The sequence below is a fragment of the Astatotilapia calliptera genome, chromosome 19 (assembly GCF_900246225.1).
Source record: "Astatotilapia calliptera chromosome 19, fAstCal1.2, whole genome shotgun sequence".
NCBI lineage: Eukaryota > Metazoa > Chordata > Actinopteri > Cichliformes > Cichlidae > Astatotilapia > Astatotilapia calliptera.
The window spans coordinates 29167900-29193594 of record NC_039320.1 but is presented as its reverse complement, the minus strand read 5'-3'; the positions used below and the strand labels follow the sequence as shown (position 1 = coordinate 29193594).

The 25695-nt window shown below is 42.0% G+C and overlaps 1 protein-coding gene across 7 annotated transcripts in view; it reads left to right on the top strand.

Moving 5' to 3' along the window:
* Positions 1–25695, top strand: part of nrxn3a (neurexin 3a) — a 208152-nt gene that overhangs the window by 159504 nt on the left and 22953 nt on the right. For all 7 annotated transcript variants that reach the window (XR_003270631.1, XR_003270630.1, XM_026151866.1 and 4 more), the window contains 2 exons: positions 20355–20536; positions 21356–21527. Coding sequence is in view for 5 of the 7 variants with exons in the window: in XM_026151866.1 (XP_026007651.1) it covers positions 20355–20536; positions 21356–21527 (354 nt within the window). In the remaining 2 variants the exon portion in view is untranslated. The remainder of the gene's footprint in view (positions 1–20354; positions 20537–21355; positions 21528–25695) is intronic.

Here is a 25695-nt window from a genome sequence, read left to right as displayed (position 1 = left end):
GCATGTCCAGGCCCGTCTGAAGTTTGCCAGAGAGCACATGGATGATACAGCAGAGGATTGGGAGAATGTCATGTGGTCAGATGAAACCAAAGTAGAACTTTTTGGTATAAACTCAACTCGTCGTGTTTGGAGGAAGAAGAATACTGAGTTGCATCCCAAGAACACCATACCTACTGTGAAGCATGGGGGTGGAAACATCATGCTATGGGGCTGTTTTTCTGCCAAGGGGACAGGACGACTGATCCGTGTTAAGGACAGAATGAATGGGGCCATGTATCGTGAGATTTTGAGCCAAAACCTCCTTCCATCAGTGAGAACTTTGAAGATGAAACGAGGCTGGGTCTTCCAACATGACAATGATTCAAAACACACCGCCCGGGCAACAAAGGAGTGGCTCCGTAAGAAGCATTTGAAAGTCCTGGAGTGGCCTAGCCAGTCTCCAGACCTCAACCCCATAGAAAATCTGTGGCGGGAGTTGAAAGTCCGTGTTGCTCGGCGACAGCCCCAAAACATCACTGCTCTCGAGAAGATCTGCATGGAGGAATGGGCCAAAATACCAGCTACTGTGTGTGCAAACCTGGTAAAGACCTATAGTAAACGTTTGACCTCTGTTATTGCCAACAAAGGTTATGTTACAAAGTATTGAGTTGTATTTTTGTTATTGACCAAATACTTATTTTCCACCCTGATTTACCAATAAATTCTTTACAAATCCTACCATGTGGATTCATGGATTTTTTTTTCACATTCTGTCTCTCACAGTTGAAGTGTACCTCTGGTGCAAATTACTGACCTCTGTCATCATTTTAGGTGGGGGAACTTGCACAATCGGTGGCTGACTAAATACTTTTTTGCCCCACTGTAGATGTGTGGTTCTCTGCTGGTGCAAACATATGCTTTATTGAATGCTGGACAATGCAGGACATTAAACCGTATTCAATGCATTTAAAATGAGCTCAGTCTTAAACATATGCAGCAGTTATATTAATCCATTTGAAACTCATGGGGAACGTTTTTCTAATGAATACCTGTTTTTATTTTAATATGTTTTTTGCAGTACTTTTGCGATTTTCCAATAATGCAGTTTCATGTGTAGTGAGGTACATTCATTGTGTTTTGGTTTTGAGACATTCCTCCACCATTTGTCATTTTGGGCTAATAGTAAATAATTTTTGGTGACACCCTGGTTTGTAATATATACCATATAGAAGTACAATGCCTCTGTAATTTTTTAACCTATGTTACTTTTTATGGTAGGTTGTAAGCAGAGGTGGGACCAAGTCATTGTTTTGCAAGTCTCAAGTAAGTCTCAAGTCTTTATCCTCAAGTCTCAAGTCAAGTCTCAAGTAATGTCAGGCAAGTCAGAGTCGAGTCTCAAGTCACTGGTGTAAAAGTCCGAGTCAAGTCACAAGTCTGAAACTTTGAATTTCAAGTCCTTTCGAGTCTTTAAAAAAAAAACAAAACGAAAAAATAATGTTGCAGTTATGCTAAATGTAAATATTAGACCATGTAATTTTAAAATCTGTGTTTTTCTCAACACATGACAAAATAGTGAACTTAGAAAATATACACAAATTGTAAAATTGCACCTCTTTAAAATGCAGCTCAATTAAACCTAGCTCCAAGAATAATTTTCACCGACAGTTCTGAGATAAGCTGCATGTTATTCTTGGATGCGGTTGTAGGACCAGCTTTGAAATCGCATGACAAAAATATCATACACATTAAAAAAAAACTGCATCACCAACGTAGCCTGGACAACATTTGCTAGTTAGATGAAGTCAGCTATCTCATCTTAGCATATTTATATGCATATTTATAATCATACGGTTTTTGGAGTGAGTGCATACACTCATGAAGTTTAGTAACTTCAGGTCACTGCAACAAGCCCAGGTACAGTTTACCGACGGATGGGTACAGGACCTTGAAATGCACCGTGTAGAACAAAAGACCATCGTACGTATCATAAGTTTACCAGTCTCACAAATCGTCGTCATAAATACACATTCCTTAACCGTTTATTAATAGGACCTTTGAGCTCAACGGTAATTAATTAGTAGTGGAAATAATTTCTGGTACCTGAAGGAAACGGTTTCCAGGGCCTAATCCGTGGATCGACTTCCTTCGAGGCGTGGACGTCTATCAGCAGAGAATGTACCTTAGTCTGTAACACAGTCAAATATATTCTCAAGTAATATTCAAGCATGCCATTCAGCGTGTTAGTACGAGCTCGGGAGCAGCTTGGGAGAACAAGAAAACAGAGACTGCTTTAGATTGTCTTCCCAAAGTGACTCAACTTTATTCACAAGTACAACAGTTTATATAGAGGGTAAAATTCATGAGACAGCAGATTTATCAGTTTAAACCAGTACAGACCAAGATAAGGCAGCGTCTTCCTGCCCTTGGGTGAAGAAGCATCCTTTGTGTAGTGTATCAGTTCAGCTACAATTGTGATTATCTCAGCGACATATTTTCAAGGCACAAAACGAAGAGTTCTTTCATTAGTGAAATCTGAAACAAACCATTTGGCCTTCAACAGGCGTCTAAAAGATTAAGAAACTAATGTAGCTGAGGGAGTGATCTCTGTGGTATTTCAACCTTGTACCAGCCTGTGATTCTCACACATCAATTCTTGGGTCAAAGAGAAAAATAACTAAAACAAAGGGGCCTTATTGAATGACAGAGTTTTCCTGCATAATGTCACTATAAAACAATATCCAGTAAATGCTCCCATGGTACTAAAATACCTAACAGTACCCATCACAGAAATGTAGCAGTGACAACAATATTGTATGCTGTAATCGTACTGGGCAATTAGTGATACAAACAACTGTTTTATCCTGTGAATAAAAGTACATGTTTTTGTCAATGTACCATAATAACAGAAGCGAAACGCAATATTGTGTCAGGACAATTCACTATTTATGCACAATGAACAAAGGAGCATAGCGCGACAATTTCTGTTCAGCGCCAGACTTGCTTGTAACCTATATCACTAATTATGTTATGAAAATGACGCATTAACTACAACAGCAGACTGACCTTTGTGTAAATGCTTGGAGCAGACTAACCTGTGAGCTGGAGTGTTCTGGGACGTTATATTTGGTCTTTGAATGGCTGCAATCCAGGCCATCCGTCGCGTCTTTGTCACTTCGGAAACATGGCTCGAACAATTTCTCTTCAACGACGTAATCCGATAACAACCGATCTCTTTACCCGTCGGCTTCCCGTGGCTGTCATGCGACCGGCTATTGCAGTTAATAATACAACAGCTTCTTGACATTTTTGTGTTTCTTTTTATCGCTGTGTGACTGATTTTAATTGAAAGCCTGCGTGCGTTAGTACCGCTTGCCACGAGTTCCCAGAATCCTTTGCGGTTCTACCCGTGAATGACGTCACATTTTCAATCTCTATATAATATGCATGTTAAATTTTATATTTGGGGTAAAATATCAAGTCTTTTCAAGTAAACCGGTTCAAGTCCAATTCAAGTCCCAAGTCATTGGTGTAAAAGTCCAAGTCAAGTCACAAGTCTTACAACATTTTTTCAAGTCAAGTCTAAAGTCATAAAATTAATGACTCGAGTCTGACTCGAGTCCAAGTCATGTGACTCGAGTCCACACCTCTGGTTGTAAGTATTTCTGACATTATTTGCAGAATTAATCAATACAATGTAACTTCCATTTCATAATCATTCTTTTCCTTATGGAACTTTTTTTTGTGTAGGGGAGCAGGGCGTCAGGAGATGTGTTCAGGATGAAAGTAAATAAGTCAATTAACTGTATTACAAGTACAACTGGAAAATCAAATACTAATGGGAAATCTTAGAATAGGGCCCTTTCAGGCGGGCTGTAACCTCGGCTAATTATCATGGATGTTTTGTAGTCTTTGCTTTTTAGTTATTTAGTATTAAGTCAGCAAATATAATCAGGTAGATATAAACAAACGTTAAAGAATGATGGCATGAATGATACTGATACTGAGTATCCACTCAGTATGCCATCAAACTGAAAATAGTGTTACTTCAAGTTTCAATGTGTACACAGTTGCTCTGCAATCCATCCATGCTTTTTTTGCCCCCCTCTGCTCTTTCTGGTCTTTAGCTTCCCGTATATGCACATGGAAGGGCGGGGAGGTCCCAAGACATAGTGCTATTGAACCTAATATGAATTATTGCAGATGGAATATATATATATATATATATATTTTCTTAACTAACATGACTCAGAAATCCAGCTTTTGGAGAAATTCTGTCCACCCAAAGCTGTAATTTGGCAGGACAAAGATTTGGAATATATTGGTCAATGAATGAGAAACATAGCCTGTATATATTTGGGGCAGATCCACTGGGGAAGGTTTCACAGGTGATCACTCTGCATGTATTTGCCAGCTGGTCACAACTGAGCAATCTGGCAGCAAATCAGAGAGGTTGAGAGAGACTCTATTTTTCCCTTCAGTGATCTTTATATCTATCTTGCTATGTGCTAGATCATTCCCATTGATCCCCTAATAATCAGGTCCATGTGCATGCCATAAAGTTGCCCAGTAGCCCCAGCCTACATCCTGGAACAGCTCTTCATCCATTCCTGCTGTTTCTGATAGGATGGGTTTCAGAGTGTCAGTAGTTTGAAAAACTGCAGAAAATAAGAGTTAATGTCATTATATTGGTGTCAGCTTTTTGCTTCCTCCCTTGCTGGTGCTGATAGGTGAGGCTGGCCTAGTTTGTTTCAGTATAATGCAGTAGGGGGAAAGCTGTGTTATTAGACCCTTGATAAGCGGAGGATGTGTTTGTTGACCTTCATCTTACTGGTCTTGTATGAGTGTTGTTTGTGTCATCTATGTCCTTCACTGCTCTCCCTTGCATGTGTTCTGTGCAAGAAGAGTGAGACAGAAATAAAGAATGTGGAGACGTGTGTGGTGGTGGAGCTGGCGTGGAAAAAAACAACCGTGCATCACAGTGGACAGGTCGTTTGAACAGTGCAATGCTGTGTCTGAGTGTTCCTGAAATTAGGGAGGCTTATAATTTCTCAGGACCATGCTTTATGTTAATGGGACAGGGTATGCTGTATAGTCCTGCTGAGGCATGATCTTTGTGGCTCTTCATTTTTCTTTAATGGAACTTTCCTGTTTGTGTCAACAGCCACCTCTGATATTTTAACCACGCTGAATTAGAAGTACAGGACGTCCTTGGATTTTTTTTTGATCACAGACATAATCATGGACATCCCTATCACACAGACTTCCCCAAAAACAAACACTATAATTTCATGACATTGTTCCATTATCAGGTGTAATTAGCAACATGGACTTCTGATTCTTAGTTCATAATCTTTGTCACTCATTTTAGGTGTAATGGAATAAAAAAATGAAAAATGCAAGCAACATCTACAAATTATGCCAGGTGACAGTAATAGTGAAGAGACGAAGCACGTTTTATAAGGCGCACTATCGATTTTTGAGAAAATTAAAGGATTTTAAGTGCGCCTTATAGTGCGGAAAATACAGTATACCAAAGAAAAGACTATATCGCGATATATAACATTACCGCACATGCTTCAAATTATACAGCGATATGGATTTTAGGCCATTTCGCCCAGCCCTACCTCCAAGCTATACAAAATGCAGCAGCCAAGCAAGTTTACATTACTCCTATTTTATATTCTTTACATTGGCTCCCAATAGATTTTAGAATTAATTTTAAAATTCTTGTTTTAACATACAAAGTTTTAACATACTAAAACTTTATTTATCCAATTTTCTTTTTATTTATCTTAAACTTTTATTTACATTTAACCTTTTGTATTGTTTATATTGTCTGTTTATTTTAGCCTTCGTGTACGGCACTTTGTGACTGCCTGTCTATGAAAAGCGCTTAATAAATAAATGTTACTTACTTAACAACTTGTGACCGAAAAGTGAAATGCTGAACATAACATTGTTGGACTCTGATGCTTACTGAATAAACTCTTATATTTTGTGAGAATATGATCTACCAGCCACATAGCAGACAGGTCTGACCCAGATCTGGTGTCAAGCCGGCACTGCTGGCTGACTTCTGGCATGGTAAGTGGTATGTCTTCCAGATATGGGCCAGGCCTGGCATAGATGGCACTGTCTATGTGATGGCATGCCACATCTGGCCTGATTGTGGTTTGGTTTATGTGGCCCAGGCCCATAGAAAACAGGTCTGGCCCTGGTCTGGCATCAAGCTGGCACTTCTGACTGACTGGTGTCATTGCAGGGTGTATGCCAATGATGGCACTATTTGTGTTCCTATTGTATTCCTATTAGTTAGAAGACCCAAATGCCATGTTGCAATACTATACTGCTATGGTAGCCAACGTTTCAAATGCAGGTTTGACAGGGTTGTGAGTATATGCTTTATCCAAAATCTAGTGAAGTTTCCCACCCAGTTTTGCACTATTATGTTGCGGCACATGTTGTTACTACATGGCTTGATTAAGGTACACATTAGGCTGACATCTGGGGCCAGAACTTAAACTGTTCTGGGCCAGCAGCGTGTCTGCAACTGGCCCGTGGCTGCGCACAACTTACACATGGCCCACATACCGCAAAGAATGATGGCCCTTTGGTGGCCCAGATCAGGTTTGCCAGAGGTGGCCCACACATGGGCCAGCACATGGCCAGTTGCAGACACACTGGTGGTCCTATGCTGGCCCATGTGTTACACCCCGGCCTAGGCAACCGGAGTGCAACACGAAAAAAGTAAAAATAAAGAAAAAAAAAACACACAAAAAAACCCCCACTAAAGCTCACCACCAAAATCCCAAAACGAAAGTATCGACAAATCTATTTACAGCTATTTACAACAAACTATTTATTTACAACAAAACACCAAACTATTTACAACACGGGGGAGATCGCGACCATGACCAACTGACACACAGGGCTTAAATACATAGAAGGAGCAATCAGGGAATGGACCACAGGAGGGAAACACAGCTGGGGCAAATTAGACCTGACGAGACAAGGAAACGTAAACTGAACACACTAAGATAACAACAGACCTTCAAAGTAAAACAGGAAACACATGACAGTCACGCAAAAACAAAACACTGACAACACCGAAACGTAACACATGTGTGATCCTCTCTGGAAAACCAGATCTGGGCCACCAAAGGGCTATCATTCTTTGCGGTATGTGGGCCATATGTAAGCACATTATGTGGGCCAGATCTGGGCCATACCAATTTTGCTATGTAGACACATAGAATGCTGGGCAAAAATGCCACTGATACAGTCAGGGATACACACCAAGGGCAGAGACACGCCTGGTGGTGGTCAGGTGCTTAGCTGGCTTAAGGTAAGTGAGGTTCTTATGATCGGTGACTATGGTGAATGGATGTTCAGCCCTGTCTTCGAGATGACACCTCTCCTCTTAGGCTAGTTTTATAGCTATCAGTCCTCTGTCTCCTACATCATAATTATTTTCCGCAGCAGACAGACGGCGTGAAAAGAGTGCACAGGGTTGTAGCGCAGCACGGGGTCCAGAGTATTGTGAAAGCACCGCTCCAACCCCAACATCAGGCACATCAGCCTCCACAATAAACGGTTTAGTGGTATCAGGATAAACCAAAACAGGAGCTGAGGTGAACATATTGAAAGCTGACTCAGGTTCAGGTGTCCAGTGAGAGTGTCTCTTGGTGGAGGTGAGTGTGGTGAGTGGAACAGCTACCTGGCTGTAGTTTCGTATGAAATGGTGATTAAAATTGGTGAAGCCAAGGAAGAGTTGGAGCTGTTTGCAGGATGAGGGTATTGGCCATTCCTTGACAGCTAGAACCTTACCTGGGTAGGTCTTCACCTGCCCACCTAAAGTTACAGAAGCAGAGTGGAACTCACATTTTTCAGCCTATACATAAAGCCGGTATTCCATGAGACATTTCAGGTTATATGTCAAGGTTGGCTGAAGGAGAACCCAAATGCTGGACTTTTAGAATGGAGAAAGTGTGTTTATTTACAGAGAAAACTGTGCCAACAGTCCACAGTTTGTGCTTTCCCAATTCCCCGTGCCGTGATTCCTTTCCATGATGCGTGCTAGTGTTTCGTCGTCCTCGGTGCCTGTGTTCAACAGTGTACTGCTCCCTCCACATGTTTCCGTAATCACCATGGAAACAAGGGATGCCTCAATGCGTACCGTCCCATCCACCGGCCGACAAAACACATTAACCATTCCAACAAGAGAGTAATTGAAAACACGACCATACGAGCTGAGCACTAACTCTATTTCTAGTTTAACAATCCCGCGCCAACTGCTGCTCCACTGCTCTCTTAAGTAGAGCTCCTTGATTAGACAGATCGGAAACAGGTGAGTGATTATCACAGGTGTGGCTGGCTCAAAGGCAGGGACTCTCCAGGCCTGGTGGGGCAGCAAAACTGATACAACAACACACACAGGGAAATGAGGAACCCGGAGCAGATCTGTTTTCCATTCACCCCTCTCCCTTATGTCGACCAGGTGATAGGCATTATGGAGGTCGAGCTTCGTCAAAACGGTGGTGCCATGGAGGGGTTCGAAAGCGGAGTTGATTAATTGAAGTGGGTACTTGTTTTTAACTGTTATTTAATTTAGTCCCCTGTAGTCCAGGGTTTTGTCTTTCTTAGCCACATAAAAAAAATCTAGCACCCACGGGGGAGAGGGACGGCCGGATGATTCCAGCGGCCAGTGACTCTGATATATTTTTCCATAGCCTCTGTTACAGGCTTAGAGATGTTGAACAGCAGACAAGAACAAAGGGGCACCAGGGAGGAAATCAATAGCACAGTCATAAGGAATATGGGGTGGAAGTGATAGTGCTATGTGCTTACTAAATACTTCTTGCAGGTCGTGATATTCTTGAGGAACAGTCGTGAGATCAGGAAGAACTGGTTCGGTGATCTTAGTTTCAATGGGTTCAGATGGAAGAGCTGAGTTGAAGTAGTTAGCTAGGCAAAATAGACTCCAACTGGCAACCAGAGAATCATTATGGGGGGTATGTTTCTTTAGCCAGGGGAAACCTAGAATTAGGGGTGAGTCTAGAGATGTGAGGGAGATGATTTCATGGTGGTTACCTGACGTGACGAGAGTTATGGGGCCAGTTTGGTAAGAAATAAGTGAAGACACTTGGTTATTTCATGTGGTGACAGGGATGGGAGGATTGAGTGGTTCTAAAATGGTCCGGAAAACGTCAGAGAATGGGCGAACATGAGTGAACATTTTAATATAAAGGTCCCCCACTGACCCTGCGCACCGGAATACGGTTCAGGATCCAGGAACGCAGCGTCATGAAACACCGACCCTACCGGAACAGACAGAACCTGGAACGACGGCAGGGAAACTGTCGCAGTTGTCGGGGTCACATATTTGGAGTATGAAGGGAGCGTACATGCGTGGGAGGTAAGCTAGCCTGAATAGCCTGAATGGACAAGAAGATGTCAGACTGGGTGTCACTGATGGCTTTGCACTGAACGCCTAAAGCCTGCAACTCCTATTCGTGACTCCCCAGGACTGCTACCTGCTTGGCGATTGCCGCCCGCACAGAATCCGCTGAGTCCATCTTGCACTTGGCCTGTACCAAAACATGGCTCAAGTGCTGGAAAAGGTGCGGAGACAGTTAACTTTACGCAATCTTTGTGCCAAAGCACAAAGTATCAACTTGGCACGGGAACGTGACACAATGTTTAGGATGACACAAAATACAATTTTGCTCAGCATGAGATTCATGCCTAGGGACTCTAGCATGGAGGTCTAAGGGCAAGCACAAAGCATGGCTGGATACAAGAGTGGTTGCGCTGAGGAGAGAGGACAAACAAGGGGTTGGCGTATTCCAGAACTCCTCCAGGTGTACATGGATTTAACAGAGGGGTATGGCTTATGTTGCAGGTGGAGTCAGAGGGTGCATTGAGAGGAGAAGGTGAAGGTCTGAGTGTAGATGAGTAGAGATATGACCTGAGTTCCAAGGCAGGGTGGCACCACTGTGTGCAGTGGTGGCAAGAGGGCAGGCAGGTGTATGGTTGGAATCCTTCCCAGGAGATGGAGCATGAACAGTAGTGAGTGTAGTCAGTAGTGAGTATAGCTCAGTGTCCGAGGGGCGAGCTGACCAGAGAACTGTAACACGAGAAAACGAGGTAAATACAAAGGTTTGGGATAATAACATGAAGCATGAAAGCCTGTTACTAACGTGGGTAAGTTGATGAACTGGTGGTGAAGAGACTGCAGCGGTGGTCTGAAATAAATATATATATATATATATATATATATATATATATATAAAAAAACACACCCAGCACGCCCCTGCGGGCGGTTTATCCTTCAAGCTCGGGTCCTCTACCAGAGGCCTGGGAGCTTGAGGGTCCTGCGCAGTATCTTAGCTGTTCCCAGGACTGCGCTCTTCTGGACAGAGATCTCCGATGTTATTCCCGGGATCTGCTGGAGCCACTCGCCTAGCTTGGGAGTCACCGCACCTAGTGCTCCGATTACCACGGGGACCACCGTTACCTTCACCCTCCACATCCTCTCGAGCTCTTCTCTGAGCCCTTGGTATTTCTCCAGCTTCTCGTGTTCCTTCTTCCTGATATTGCTGTCATTCGGAACCGCTACATCGATCACTACGGCCGTCTTCTTCTGTTTGTCTACCACCACTATGTCCGGTTGGTTAGCCACCACCATTTTGTCCGTCTGTATCTGGAAGTCCCACAGGATCTTAGCTCGGTCATTCTCCACCACCCTTGGGGGCATCTCCCATTTTGACCTCGGGACTTCCAGGTTATACTCGGCACAGATGTTCCTGTACACTATGCCGGCCACTTGGTTATGGCGTTCCATGTATGCCTTGCCTGCTAGCATCTTGCACCCTGCTGTTATGTGCTGGATTGTCTCTGGGGCATCTTTACACAGCCTGCACCTGGGGTCTTGCCTATGGATATATATATATATATATATATATATATATATATATATATATATATATATATATATATATATATATATATATATATATATATATATATATATATATATATATATATATATATATATATATATATATATATATATTAGGGGTGCAACGATATTCGTATCGATATTGAACCGTTCGATACAGTGCTTTCGGTTCAGTACGCATATGTATCGAACAATACAAAATTTTTATTTTATCAACTTTCCTTCTGACGATGCTGTCTGTGTTGAGCGCTCAGTGGATCTGCGTTCGACTACTCCACCTAGGCTGCACTGTCGAGCGCAGATCCACTGAGCGCTCAACACAGACAGCATCGTCAGAAGGAAGAGTGCAGGGCAAGCTAGCGAGACAGAAGTTAAGCTCTCCTTGCAACATGGCAAACTGAACCTCCCCCACCCTCATTCAGATCTGGCGTTTGGAATTATTTTGGTTTTCATGTGACGTATGACCCTGAAGGTAAGCGCGTCATGGACTAAAGTAAAACAGTATGTTGGATGTGCCACGCAATGCTCAATTACATTGGTGGGAACTAGTGTGTTAGCGCAGTTAGCTCGTTAACGTGTTGGCCGTCTAGCCCCATGCACGGGGCGATCAGGGGTAGCTCGTTAACGGAGATTTGCCGTGTTGTGGCGTTAAGGTCATTTCTAAACTTCCTACAATAGCCCGAAGGGAAAATATATGTCAATGCTTTTGCATTCTTTCAGAAATGTAGCTGGGTAATTATGTCATTGGCATCGGTGAGCCACTGTCATTATGTGACATATTGAAATTGCGTTTGAATTTGCGCTTTTTTGCTTTCACTTTGCAATCGCGCGAACTGTGTATAGAGAGCGACAGCACTGATTGGTGAGTGATGATAATTTGTGCACCAATTCCTCTGACATCGTCTTATCAATCGTTAGCTTACTACGCAAAACATAACAAGTGAAATCTCCGGCAGCAAGCTTAAACATGTGAGAGGTTGATCGCGCAGAGAATCGCTGATTCTCTGCTTACCACAGAGCTTACCACAAAACGGAAAAGTTATGACAAATCAGACAAAAAGAAAGTGCAGCTTTATGGTTTCATGGTAAATGGCCTGTATTTATATAGCGCTTTACTAGTCCCTAAGGACCCCAAAGCACTTTACATATCCAGTCATCCACCCATTCACACACTGGTGATGGCAGCTACATTGTAGCCACAGCCACCCTGTGGCGCACTGACAGATGCGAGGCTGCCGGACACTGGCGCCACCGGGCCCTCTGACCACCACCAGTAGGCAACGGGTAAAGTGTCTTGCCCAAGGACACAACGACCGAGACTGTCCAAGCCGGGGCTCGAACCGGCAACCTTCCGATTACAAGGCGAACTCCCAACTCTTGAGCCACGATCGCCACGACATTATTTTGTTTCATGGACTGCAATATGACGAGCTAAATAACCAGGGCTGCACATAAGTGGTCCGCAGGTGCGCATTCGCTGTCAAAATAAAAAACACGCACAAGGGTTAGGGTTAAATTTAAAAACTGTACTTTTGAGTTAAAATATATATTTATAATTTTAATAAATGACAAATTAAAAAGGCATGAACATTTTTTTTGTATCGAAAAAATATCGAACCGTGACACCAAAGTATCGAACCGAACCGTGAATTTTGTGTATCGTTGCACCCCTAATATCTATATGTCAGTACTTGCTAATGGTGGTAAAAGTGACTCATAAATTTAAAGGTGAATGGGTTTCTTAGAATCTCGACAGTCTCTCTTATTTTACCCTGTCTATGTTTCTTCTGCCACGTCTGTCTTTCTTGCCTTCCTGCCATTCTTTTATTTACATTCTGCCTCACTATAAACACTCCCTGCCTTTTGCTGTTGTGTTTTTACCATTCCAACTCAACCCTCTATCTCTTTTTACGGCCTTTGTCAATATTTACAACAGGCTGTTCACTTCTATATTTGCATTTGCTTCCACATGCTCTTGTCCTGACATCACTCTTTTACCTCTCTTTTAATTTTGCTATCTCTCTCAGCACCTCTAAAACACCCACCCCTCCAACACCTCCACCCCATTTCCTCTTTATCTCTTTCACTCACTCTCTCGCTCTCTCACTCTGGGATGCTCTGGCACCTAGATTACAGATCATTGCTGCCGCCTTCACTGAAAGGCAAATATCAATGAAGGGTCCACACTAAGATGGACAATGGTAAACAGCAGAAAGGATTTTCTTCTTTAAATTGTAATTTATTGGACACAAAATCTTTGAGGAAAGGAAACTGAAACAAAATCAAGAGGACCACACATGACCAAATCTCTCTGCAAACTGGAGAAGATCAAGAGGCAGGGAACAGTTCTCTTTCTCTCTGTGACTTTGAAATTCCTTTCCGAGAGAAAAAGCAGAGATGAAGGGATAGTCAGAGAGATGGGCAGTGACTAAAGTGTAGCACATGAGGAGCAGGTGCTGAGTTGGAAAAGGGCTGCACAAGCTAATCTGCAAGTTGCGTTCAGAAGAGGCTGCAAAAGATATTCATTTGCATTTCGTCACTCACTTGGATGAGTAACGAAACATTTCTCCCACTGAAAACGCTACGTCCAGATCAGCAGAATCAACTTATCTGCATTCGTTTGAGTCCTTATTTGCTGCATTTGAGGATTAAAACTGTTTCTCTGTGACTGTTTTTCTCAGGTCAACCAATTGCATCTCTCAGATGTCTTTTGAAAGATCTGAGAGTGAGGTATCGTCTTTTAGTTTTTTTAATTTTCTCAGTCATGACAGTTTTGCTGTCTAGAGCCGTGTTTCAGTTTATGTCTACGTGAACTGTTTGGAATCATGTGCCCCACTGACCTGTTACCTTCGCGGGGTCCCATTAAAAGGTTTCCATCCCAAGCCTCTGGACTAATTGCTCTCTATAAGAGTGCCTGGATAGGATGGCTCATTCTGGGATGTATTGCTGGACCTTCCAAACACAGTTCATCCCCATCAGGGAGGTTAGAGAACTCCAGGAGCGCCACCAGACCTCGGGTGGAAAAAGGCTTGATTGCTTACCCCGAGGAGCTACACTTAGAGGTGGCAAGGCACCACTCCACTTCACCCGTCTCCATATATAGATCTCCACTATTGCTAAAGGGTGGTCACAGTGAGTATCAAAAAACAGCACAATAACATTCAAAGAACAGGGAATTCAATTTCAAATGTATTAGTAAAAATGTGAAACTCTAGTATGAACGGCTGCCATCAGTTAGCAGTATAGTGAATAGTTCTTGTTCTCCTTCCTGTTATCATGGACACTCAGGTTTCCAGCCTACATGAAAAAAACTTCCTCAAGCCTCACAATTAAAAATGTGTAAATACAATTCAAAGATCTATAACAAGCTGCACATTAGGTTGTTGCTTAGCTACTTTTTTGCACAAATGTTATAAATAAATCTCTATCCACAAATACATACCAAGGTCATGTACATCATACAGAATATACTGTTAGGTCCAAGACTTCAGCATCCCCTGTCACAGAAGTCAGACATCACAGAAAACACGGCCAAATGCAAAACGAAGAAAGAGATAGACAAAGGTGTTTCCACTTTATCGTCATCGCTATTTTTCTGAGCAATATGTGATTTAGGAATTTGTCTTCAATAAGTAAAAGTACTTGTTTTCTTCCTGTAGAATACCATGGTCAAATCACATTGTATAATTAACATCAGCATGAGCAGTGTGTTTTTGTGCAGAGGCATTTTTCTGTACTGTCATCAAACTGGTCTCCCAGTCAGGAGTCGAAAAGAGTTCTTTTTTCTCCTCTTGTCCCTGACGTGTCTCCCTGTTCTTTTTGGCGCACATGCAGCCTGACAGGAGCTTCCATGTGGTACTGAGGCAGGTTACTGACTGGTATTTGTTGGGACTGGTCCCTTCTGGGGGTCTTTGGGAATCAGAATTATCCAGTTAGCCATTCTGGGTGTCTCTCATTGACTAGCAGCTGGTTCATGTGTACTGCCAGACAGTCATGGAGTGCAGTCACCTTCTTCAGCCAGTAGACGTGAACCATGTCAGGGCCTGGTGCTGTCCAATTCTTGGACAATTGGATGTCTGCCACTGAGCATTGCCTTCGCTACTCTGTTTAATGATCACAGCAAGTCTGAATCAGACCACACTGTCTTAGATTTAATCTGGTATGACTGAAGCACAACAGATGGACAAGCAAATACTGTACTTTCAAATAGACTATGAAATTCAAGCCAAGATGATGAAATTGTGGTTCACTAAGCCAAAGCGCAAGTTCAGTACACGCTACACAATTAAACTACCAGCCTGACATGACAGTGTTTTTATGTGCATTTGTGTCATGGTCCTGGGTCTTTTGACCCAGCGTTTTAAGTTTGAGTTTATTTTGTTCATTAGGTTATCTAAGTTCATTTGGTTATTAGACTCCTTGTGTTTTCTTCCCCTGTATTTAAGCTTCCCCTCACCCTTCGTGTTTCATGCTGCGTGTCTTATGTTATCAAGTTTGTATTATCATGCCTAAGTGTTTCTAGTTCTTATTATTTCCCCCTCGTGTTTCCAACCATGTTAAATCTCCCCTGCTCTTCATGCGTTTCATGTCTGTGTCTTACGTTGTCAAGTTCTGGTTGTCGTGTCTAAGTCTGCATGTTTCCTGTTTTATTTTGAAGAGGGGTCTTGTGTTCTGTGCTCATGCGGTTAGTTTTACTCTTGCCTGTGCATCATTATGTTTATCCTAGTCAGCTGTTTCCTCATGTGTCTCCACTTCCCCTAATCACCTCCTGTGTATTTAAGTCCTCTGTTTTCAGTGTGTGATTGTCAGGTCGTCTGTTGTTCATGCCATGCTTCCAAGTTTCTTGTCTAGGTTTTTCTTATTGTTTGTTTAGATTCCCCAGTTTAGGTTTGTGTTAATTTTGCTTCAGTTTGCCTTGCCCTTTGTTTGTACCTTTTCTACCAGCCATATTAAACGGCTCGCCTTTTGTTAACATTTCAAGTTCTGTTCCCTGTTCCTTGGAGTCTGCATTTTGGGTCCTTTTCTCAATTCATACAGTCTGCTCTCGCCAGACTGTGACAGAACGACCTGACAATCACACACTGAAAACAGAGGACTTAAATACACAGGAGGTGATTAGGGGAAGTGGAGACACATGAGGAAACAGCTGACTAGGATAAACATAATGATGCACAGGCAAGAGTAAAACTAACCGCATGAGCACAGAACACAAGACCCCTTTTCAAAATAAAACAGGAAACATGCAGACTTAGACACGACAACCAGAACTTGACAACGTAAGACACAGACATGAAATGCATGAAGAGCAGGGGAGATTTAACATGGTTGGAAACGGAGGGGGAAATAATAAGAACTAGAAACACTTAGGCATGATAATACAAACTTGATAACATAAGACACGCAGCATGAAACACGAAGGGTGAGGGGAAGCTTAAATACAGGGGAAGAAAACACAAGGAGTCTAATAACCAAATGAACTTAGATAACCTAATGAACAAAATAAACTCAAACTTAAAACGCTGGGTCAAAAGACCCAGGATCATGACACAAATGCACATAAAGCAAGCATATAGCAATGCAGCTCATCTTCACCACCTTCTATAACTTAATCAATGCTCTAAATGTTTTCTTCAGTCTGTTTGAACCCCAAAATATCATGTCAGTAAAACCACTCTCTGCTGGGATTAAGACAAAGGGCTCTGTGTCCAGTTAAACCAGGGAAAGATGCAGTTTCTGACACCATCCCAGATTGTGTATTTAGGATATCTGTAGACACATGGAGATGTCTGTGAAGGTTCTCAGTCATCCAGGTCATCGTAGTCAAAGGAGCTTGAAAGAAAAGCGTCTGGACTTCTTTAAGTTGCTTGAAGACGTTTCACCTCTCATCCGAGAAGCTTCTTCTGTTCTAGGTGGAGAGTCCCAGATTTGAGTTTCCCCCCAAGAGGGTCAATGGACCCCCTGATGATCCTCTACCTAATCACACGAGCCAAGGTGTGAAAGTGGGTGTGGGTCACAATCAGCCAGGGTTTCAGGTGAGCTCATTGTGAAACCTGGCCCCACCCTATCATGTGATGTCCTGAGGTCAGATGGCCCAGGATGTGAGTGGGCGTTAAGGCGTCTGGGAAGGGATCTGAAAACTGGATTATAGATGGCAGAGAGTTGGTGTCGTAAACCCCGCCTCTGTTCAAAGATGGTCGCTCACAGTGGACATAGATGCTTCTTTCACTCCTCTTTCAAACCAGCCACATAGAGATCTATAACATTTCCCATGTTTACGTAGCATTAGCATTTTAATATGTACAAAGGTTCACATATACTTCATACCAGAACCAAGAAAAGTCAACACAGAACTTGAACATGTTGCAGTTCAGCCATTTGATTCATGTTACAGCTCATGAGTGAATGAACACGGTGTGGTAAAAGTACTTTTAGAAGTACATTTTCCCAAACACTTACATTTAGTTACATCTGTTTAAATTTACTTGAAGGGTTAGGGGTTGCCACCTCAGCATTCAGTCAACTTCCACAGAGTCTTGCTGATGACCTGCTTGTCTTCAGCATCTAGCTAGCTCCACAAAAGAGGAGCAAGCATAAAGTGAGTAACGTTTTTTAAGTGTCAGGTCATTTTAAATGCAGCATTTCTATCAGCTTAACAAACATCAGCAAACACACAAACTGAGTTTGTTGCACAGTGTGTTGCAGCTAAAGCTCAGATTGTGGTCATAAATATTTTGTACTTGTAAATCAAATGCGTATTTGTGTACTGAGTTTTGTAACCTTGTAAACCAAAATATATGAAAATTTATGTTTGTGCATTTACAGATGAATATTTGTGTTTGTAAAAAATATTTACACAAGTTACAAATTTTTTTTAAGGTCTGCTTACAGGTACAAAGCAAAAAACTCCATGTAAAACTCAGGTTCCCTGGCTGCATGTGGATTTACACTTACACATACAAATTTTGACCTGATTTTTCTTCCTTTCAGCTGATTGGTCAATGTCATGTCTCAATGCAAGCTCTTTGCAAGCTCCTTTGACTCAATGTCATGTCAATCACAAATTTAACAATCCAATCAGAGAACAGATGGGTTTGGCTGTTGGAGGGGGGCGTTACTGAGAGCACAGTAGGTTAACTGTGTTATTTAAAGGTTGCATGAAAGTAACCTGCAGGTTAGTGCAGGATAAACCGGTTAGTTTGCTGTGCTGTACGATCTACTGTACAATATAAAGCGCCTTGAGGCGACTGCTGTTGTGATTTGGCACTATATAAACAAAATTGAATTGAATTGAATTGCTGTGATGGATTTAAAATAAAGTGCTGTGTTGGGCTGGTGCACAGTAGCTGTGGAGCTCATGGTCAGAGTTCAGTTACGTCAAGTATACCAGATCCTTCATTCCAACTCCATACTGTCTAGTATAAAGACAGCAGTCTCTACAAGCATACTGACAGTATCCTGTCAATGCAGAGTATGGAAACCTTCCAGGGCAGTTCATGAAACCTCAGAGCCCAGATCACAGCCTGTACATTAAAAAAATCTACTGGAGCTCTCGATAGAAATTATTGTGACTTGTGATCCTTTTCCACACGCTGAGCCACTGCAACCACTTTTAGGATTCCACCATGTGCTGAATCTTATTGTAATCCCATTCCCTACTGTGTTGGGAAGGTTACTTTTAAAATGTATTCCACTACAGATTACAGATTACATGCCCCAAAATTTTGTAATGTATTCCGTTACGTTACTTAATAAGAGTAATGTATTCTGGATACTTTGGATTACATAATATATTATCATGATTTTTACAACTACATGAATGTACTATTGCTGTGCTTTATTACTATTACTGAAGGTTACTCTCCACACCAACACCAGCTAGATGTTTAAATCTTAATATAAATGAGTAACAGTAGGTGGACATTAGGTAAGGCTGCACTTTTTGCAGCGATCTCGTATAGAAAACTATTCCACGCGTATATAAAACAGGTCAGCGGCTCCGAACCGTAGTAAAGGGACCTCTGGCTGATACGTCGGGTTCGTGTCGGCTCGTAGCTGAAAAATAGCTTTACTTTGTTGTCTGGGTCAACTCTGCTAGCGAGAGACAGAGAGAGGCGTTGAAAGGCTGCTCCAACAGAACTTATTGTTTTTGGAGGAAAACACGAACAAAGCGTACAGTCGAGTCTTAATAGCTTACTTACAACTGGGCTCGTCAGGCTCTCTTTTTGGCTGCAGTGGTTATTATTATATTTACATGCTTCCAGCTCCCGTTTTTGCTCGATGACAGCTCGTACTTTTCCTTTTCCTCCCTCGCTCACAGACACATAACGGGTACAGCAGTCCATTCTCCCTGCAGCACGGACTACACTGCCCATCAGGCTGCATGCTTTAGGGCGATGCCTGTAACACTCTGCTATTGCCTTCATATTAAATCAGTTTTGTGAATAATTTTTAAAAATATTTCTTCAAGTCATTATGCGAACCGCAAGTAGAGACATGGGCCGCGAGATTGAGACACAGACATCAGAGCCTCTTAATGCGTTTTCTATTTGGGTTTCCAGCGGCGTGGAATTACCAAAAACAGAGAGGGCATAGCTGAACATATGAAACAGGAAAAGACCACCGTGTAATCCATTTATTTATACCATTATACCACCTTTTTAACCGGTAACTGTAATGGAATACAGTTACTCATATTTTGTATTTTAAATACGTAACGGCGGTACATGTACTCCGTTACTGCCCACCACTGCTGATCATGTTGTACTTAACTGATCCAAGCTCAGTACATTTGTCAGAATTAAATTTTATGCTGAAAAAAATGTGGTTTTCCATCTCCTAATACTACAAGGTTTAGTTAACGTTTCACAAAAATAGCTGGTAGAAATGTCCTCCAAAGAGCTACTTACTTATGTTCAGTACATTTAAAATATTTCACTTTTACTTGAGTAAAGAAGTTGAATCAGTACTTAAACTTTTACTGGAGTATTTTTAACAGTAGTACTTGTACTTCTACTTGAGTACAGAATGTCTGTACCACCTCTGCTATTTTTCGCCAGTACGTGTGTCAAGTTCACGTATCTAAGTCTGGTCTCATGTGTACAACTTCCTCTTTTATTTTGATAGTCCTCTGTCTGTTGCTTGAGTCTTCCTGACCCCAATGGAATTAGCATAAACTATGATCCTTTAAAAAAACTGGTGGTAAAAGCAGCCCAAGCACAGAACCTGTGGGCACTCTTTGTACATTAGTAAGCACGTTGAAGCTGAGCTTCTATTTAGTGTAAACATGTCATTAAGTTACCTCAACTTCTTGTTCAAAGCTACCACGATACAATTTACAACACTTAGTGAAAAGATGCAGATCTACAGTTAGCAGGTCTTTATTTTCTAATTCATGATTTCTCCTTGTTTTGCTCAGCGGGGACAACATACATCTTTGGCAAAGGTGGGGGCCTCATTACATTCAATTGGCCAGCCAATGAGAGACCAAGCACCAGGACGGACAGGTTGACTGTCGGCTTCAGCACCTCCCTGAAAGATGGCATCTTAGTCAGAATTGACAGTGCACCTGGTCTAGGGGACTATCTCATGCTGCATATAGTAAGTTCAACTCAAAATATTGTCCTTGAATAATTTGTGATTTTTTTGTCCTTTTATTGAGTTTTTGGTTCCTTTTTTTACAGTAAAGTAGATTCATAGTTTTATCCCCCAGCATGTTCCACAGGCTTCAGCTGTCACAATATGTGGATTTTAGAGAGAAGGACACAGGACTATGTATACAAGAACTCATTACTTGTGAAAAAGAGAGGGACACAGAGGACAATGAAACACTAAATATTTAAACTGATAGAAATTAACATCACTGAGCCCTGCTCTCAAAAACTGACATAGATGTAAGACTGTCTGTGAAGCTGGACCGGGAATCCCATCAGCAGTATGTCAGCAGGGAAAATAGGTCAATGTGTGCAATGGCCCAAAAACACAAGCCAAAAAAAAGAGAAGGCTCAAAGGAAGAGATGCCGCACTTTCCTCCCTCACGTCATCTCACTGACTGGATTACTTCTCATTACAATTTAAGAAATCCGAAGCCCGACTGTAGCAAGGAGACTTTTTCCCCTGCAGACATGTTGATGGAATGTTAGGATTTCCAGTCGTCTTTGGTAAGACGCAGCTTTGGTGTGATATGCATGTAGTAACCTGTTATGTAGTACTGTTTGGCTCAAACAGGCTCTCCTCCACACAGTCCTCATTCATAAAGTGCTTTACAAACCCAAACATTATGGCTAACAGGCGGATTTTACCGTTGGAGTGCAGCTAGCCAAACAGTCAGATTTTGAGAGCAGGGGTCCGTGATGTAAATTAGCCTTTATATGTGTAGTGTTTCACGTCCTGTTTAATAACTCTTTACTCTCATTTCAGCAACAAGGCAAAATTGGAGTGACCTTCAACATCGGCACAGTGGATATCAGCGTGCAGGAAAGCAGCACCCCAGTGAATGATGGGAAGTATCACGTTGTCCGTTTCACCAGAAATGGTGGCAATGCTACACTGCAGGTGGATAACTGGTCTATCAATGAACATTTCCCACCAGGTACAGTATTAATAAATCTGTCAGCTGTTAAAGAAAAACAACTGGTATTAACTGGTAATAATGATGCAGTGGGGTTGTGTCATTATGATACGAGATCACTGGGCAGCATGTGCTTCAGTAACATCAGATTTTAATTTCTAGCATAAAACGGTGTCTAACATAGTGGGATTTATCTGTGAGGAGCGAAACACATTACGTACTACCATACTGCATTAGGGATTACGATGTAACTCTGTAGACTTTGGATGGACATGTTAGACGCGTTGTCCTAAAAGTAAAGACAAAAAGAATGATGTTCCAAGCCTCCATCAGGATTTCTGAGGATTGCTGTATTAGTGCTAAAGTTCAGGGCCCCTGCTGCTGTGATGGTTTACAAAAATCTCCTTTCATTTGTAACCCTTTTACATGAGTGAAGAGCAGAACTCTGTTAGCAGTAGTGTTTTTTATTCCTGTGTTTGCTCCAACTGTCTGAGATAATTTGATATCCCAGATCGCACTTTGAAAAAGCACAGATTGGCAAATGATGATTGCTGTGATTCGTGCAGCCTGTCGAAACCCAGTACACACCCACATACCATGGGGTGGTATAATGGAACTATGGTGACTTTATCATACTGACACAATGAGGATCAAGTGTTTGTGGAAATACTGAGAGGAAGGAGAAAGCTGTAAGAGTCAACATAAAGTCTTCTGACCAGTGACCTGTTATGGATAGATTGAGGATAGCATGTTCTAGTTTCTGAAACTGTGCTTGTTTAGGATGTGGCAGAAATGCAACCTAACATTAATTGTACACCTATGTGGCTCACTAGTGACCTGGTGGAAGTTAAGGGGTTAAGTCTGTCAGCTGAAGTATTTTCAGTGTCTCTTCTATCCTGTAGTCAAAGTAGTTTGAACAGTAAGGAAGGTATATTATCAGTTGTGTTTTGAAAATCTGATACTTATTGAATCAATAAATAGTCTTTGCATGAACCACATCCACACCTCATATGCCAGAGATATGAGGTAAATTCCATCTATGTCCATACAGAATCTCACAGCTGAAAAGACTTGGGAGAAATTTAAATAATGACAAAAATAATTGCCCTCATCCCCTGGGTGTTGGTATTTGTTCCTCTAGCTTGGGTCCTCTGAGAGTTTGAGGGCTCTGCTGTATCTTAGCTGTTCCTCTGATGTGCCTGGAATCTGCTGGAGCCATTCTTCCAGTTACGGGGTCACAACTCCTACTGGTCCTATTACCACTTGGCCACTTTAGACTTTACCTTCCATATTTGCTCCAGTTATTCCTTCGGGCCCTGGTACTTATGTATTTTTTGTACTCCTTCTTCCTGAAGTTACTATCCACTGGGATTTCCACATCACAGCTGTGGTATACCTTCTGTAGTTGAGGTCAGTCTGTAACTTCCTGTCAACTGTGGCAGACTTCAGCTGGAGTCTCAGTACCTGGCCTACCTTCTGGAGATATGTCCGGTATATCTGCCTGTCTGACACACATGATTAGGTTAGGGCTATCAGTGATGAGAACTTAGACATCACAGGGTTAACCTAAACGAAATGAAAGCACACAGCTAGAAAAGCCAGAAAGTTCTGGGTTTGAATCTTAGTGGTGCCTGGCTCATTGCTCTGGTTTCCTCCCATAGTCAGAAGGTTAGGTTAACCCTGGAGCACAGTTTCACGTGGGAACTAAATGAACACATGTAAAAGCATACAGTTATGTTTAGGGTCATCATTGACGATGACTTTGACTTCACAGGGTTAACTGGTGATAAGTGGTGGTAAGGTGGAAACAGATATAGATATAATACAGAGCTTTCATGTGGAGCTTTGAACATCACGTTTAAAACGTGTTATAGAAATGCCCATTAATTGTGTGTAACCATGTTTGGACCTTGTTCTGTGAGGTCACATAGGGCTAGGTTTGTCAGCTGGGGTTGTCACTGGATGATGACTGTTTTTGTGTGACATTATATTAACATACAAAATTGTCACTATTACCCCAGAAACTACAGACAAATTAAATCCAGACTCTAGAGAGCGTCTGGCTGCAGGGCCTTGTGCAGACTGCAGAACAATTTCCATCACGTTCATGTCCAAGACAAAATCCCTTAAGTCAAATAGAATCCACTCTGGCACCCTCCTCTACTAGCCTGCGCCATCATTTGCTTCAGTGCTTTCGATCATTGATTCAGTTTCCCATGGGTAACCAGCACCCTGGAGTCTTGGTAACAGTGTGTTTGAGGCAAGTGTAACGGACAAATTGTTCTGCTGTTCTGGCCAACAACATTTCTGCCTCCAGGAAGGGTCTTTGAGTATAATGTTTTGTGATTCAGTGTGGCACTCTTTGTTAGACAAGCTTTCAAGTACTGAACTATTTGGCAGCGCTTCCTGGCACTTGCCCTGGATGGATACATGATGTACACAAGCCTTCCACAGTCTTTTCACAAGGCTGCAGTAGTGGAGCAGTGAGGTGTTCAAAGAATGGTGCAGTGCTGAGGGATGGGCCTTCAGTTTGTCCTGTAAACCTGTGCCTGTTCCTATAAACTCATCTCTTCAAATTGTAATATTTTAAACTGTTACATTTTTTTATTCTATTAGATATAAGAATAAGATTTATGTAAGACAGTTTATATGAAGGGTAATATCTTATAATCTATAAACTCTGCTGGAGGGTAATCTATGTGTAACCAGTGTCTGCAATGTTTCTCTGAGCTTATCAGGAGACCTATTTGTCCTCACACACATATGAACTTGAGGAACATTCCATGCTTAATCCATAGGGCCCACTATTTGAAGCTATAACAGTTTCAGCTCTTCTGGAAAGGCTCTTCGCAAAATTTAGAAGTGTGTTAATGGGAATTCTTCACCCTAGAAACACATTTGTGGGATCAGATACTGATGTTGGAGGAGAAGCCCTGCTTTGCAGTCTCTGCTGTTTGTGATGATGCTCTTATCACAAGGGTGTTGTATTGAGTTGATGCCAAGACTCTGTGCAGGCAGATTCTTCCACACCAGACTTCAGACACCAGCTCTTCCATGTCTTTATGCTTTGAGCACTAGTGTCTGACAGTACAGTCTTTTCCCGTGTGTTTTGAATAAACCGCGACATCTTAAAGGCCGGTCCATAAAAATATTGTCTTGAATTGAATACTTCTGGCAATATAATGCATGTCAAAGGGAAAGCCAGGCATCCTCACCAGTAAACCTATTGTTGCTGGTTGTGTCTTCTTTCTCTTTCTTTCAGTCTCAAGACAGAGTCCATGGCCATAAGTGAAAGTAGACACAGAGCAATAGCTTTGCTTAACAGAAGCTGTACCCATCCATCTGTCCATGATCCACGTTGATCTTCCCCCGATCATGGATAAGACCCATGATTTGATGTCCTCATCCAGAATCTAATTCCCACCCCACAGTGGCCAATTCACCCTTCACTTTTGAGAATGATAGCTTGTTTGTAAATGAACAAGATAGATTTGACATACTGCAAATCTCTCGTTAAGAGTCCTCATTTTAAACCGTCATTTACATAATCCTGTGTAGTTTTAAAATATGATGTCCATAATTACACATGCTGCCCAGTCGTGGTGCAACGGATCAAAAATCTCACGGTTCGGATCAGCAAAAAAAGAAAAAAGACAAAAATGTAACATTTACTTATTTACTTATTTACTTATTGAAGTTTTTTTGCCTGTTAAAAACATTCAACTCAAGACTCATTCCATACAATTATTAAAAACATATAATAGGGCAGTACAGTCTTTGTATCTACCACTCAACTCAATTCAATTTTATTTATAAAGCGTCAAATCACAACAACAGTCGCCTCAAGGCGCTTTATATTGTAAGGTAGACCCTACAGTAATACACACCGCTCATTACATCGCACTCCGCTGTGATATAACGAGCGGTCACGTAGCTTTCCGTTGCCCTGGAGCTCCGCCCGTTTGTAGCAGTTAGGGCAACAGAAGATGCCTGGGACAGTTCAGCCATAACTTAAATCTTTTCCTGCTCATACATGCTTGGAACGATCTTGCCACTGAAGTGGACGCGAACGGGATATCATAGCGTGGCTCAAGCACGTTCATCATAGTTTAAACCTCTTGTTTTGCACAACGTCTGCAGCTAAACACCCCAGTAGCTTCTGTAATAGCTTTAGCCCGGTCGGACTGGG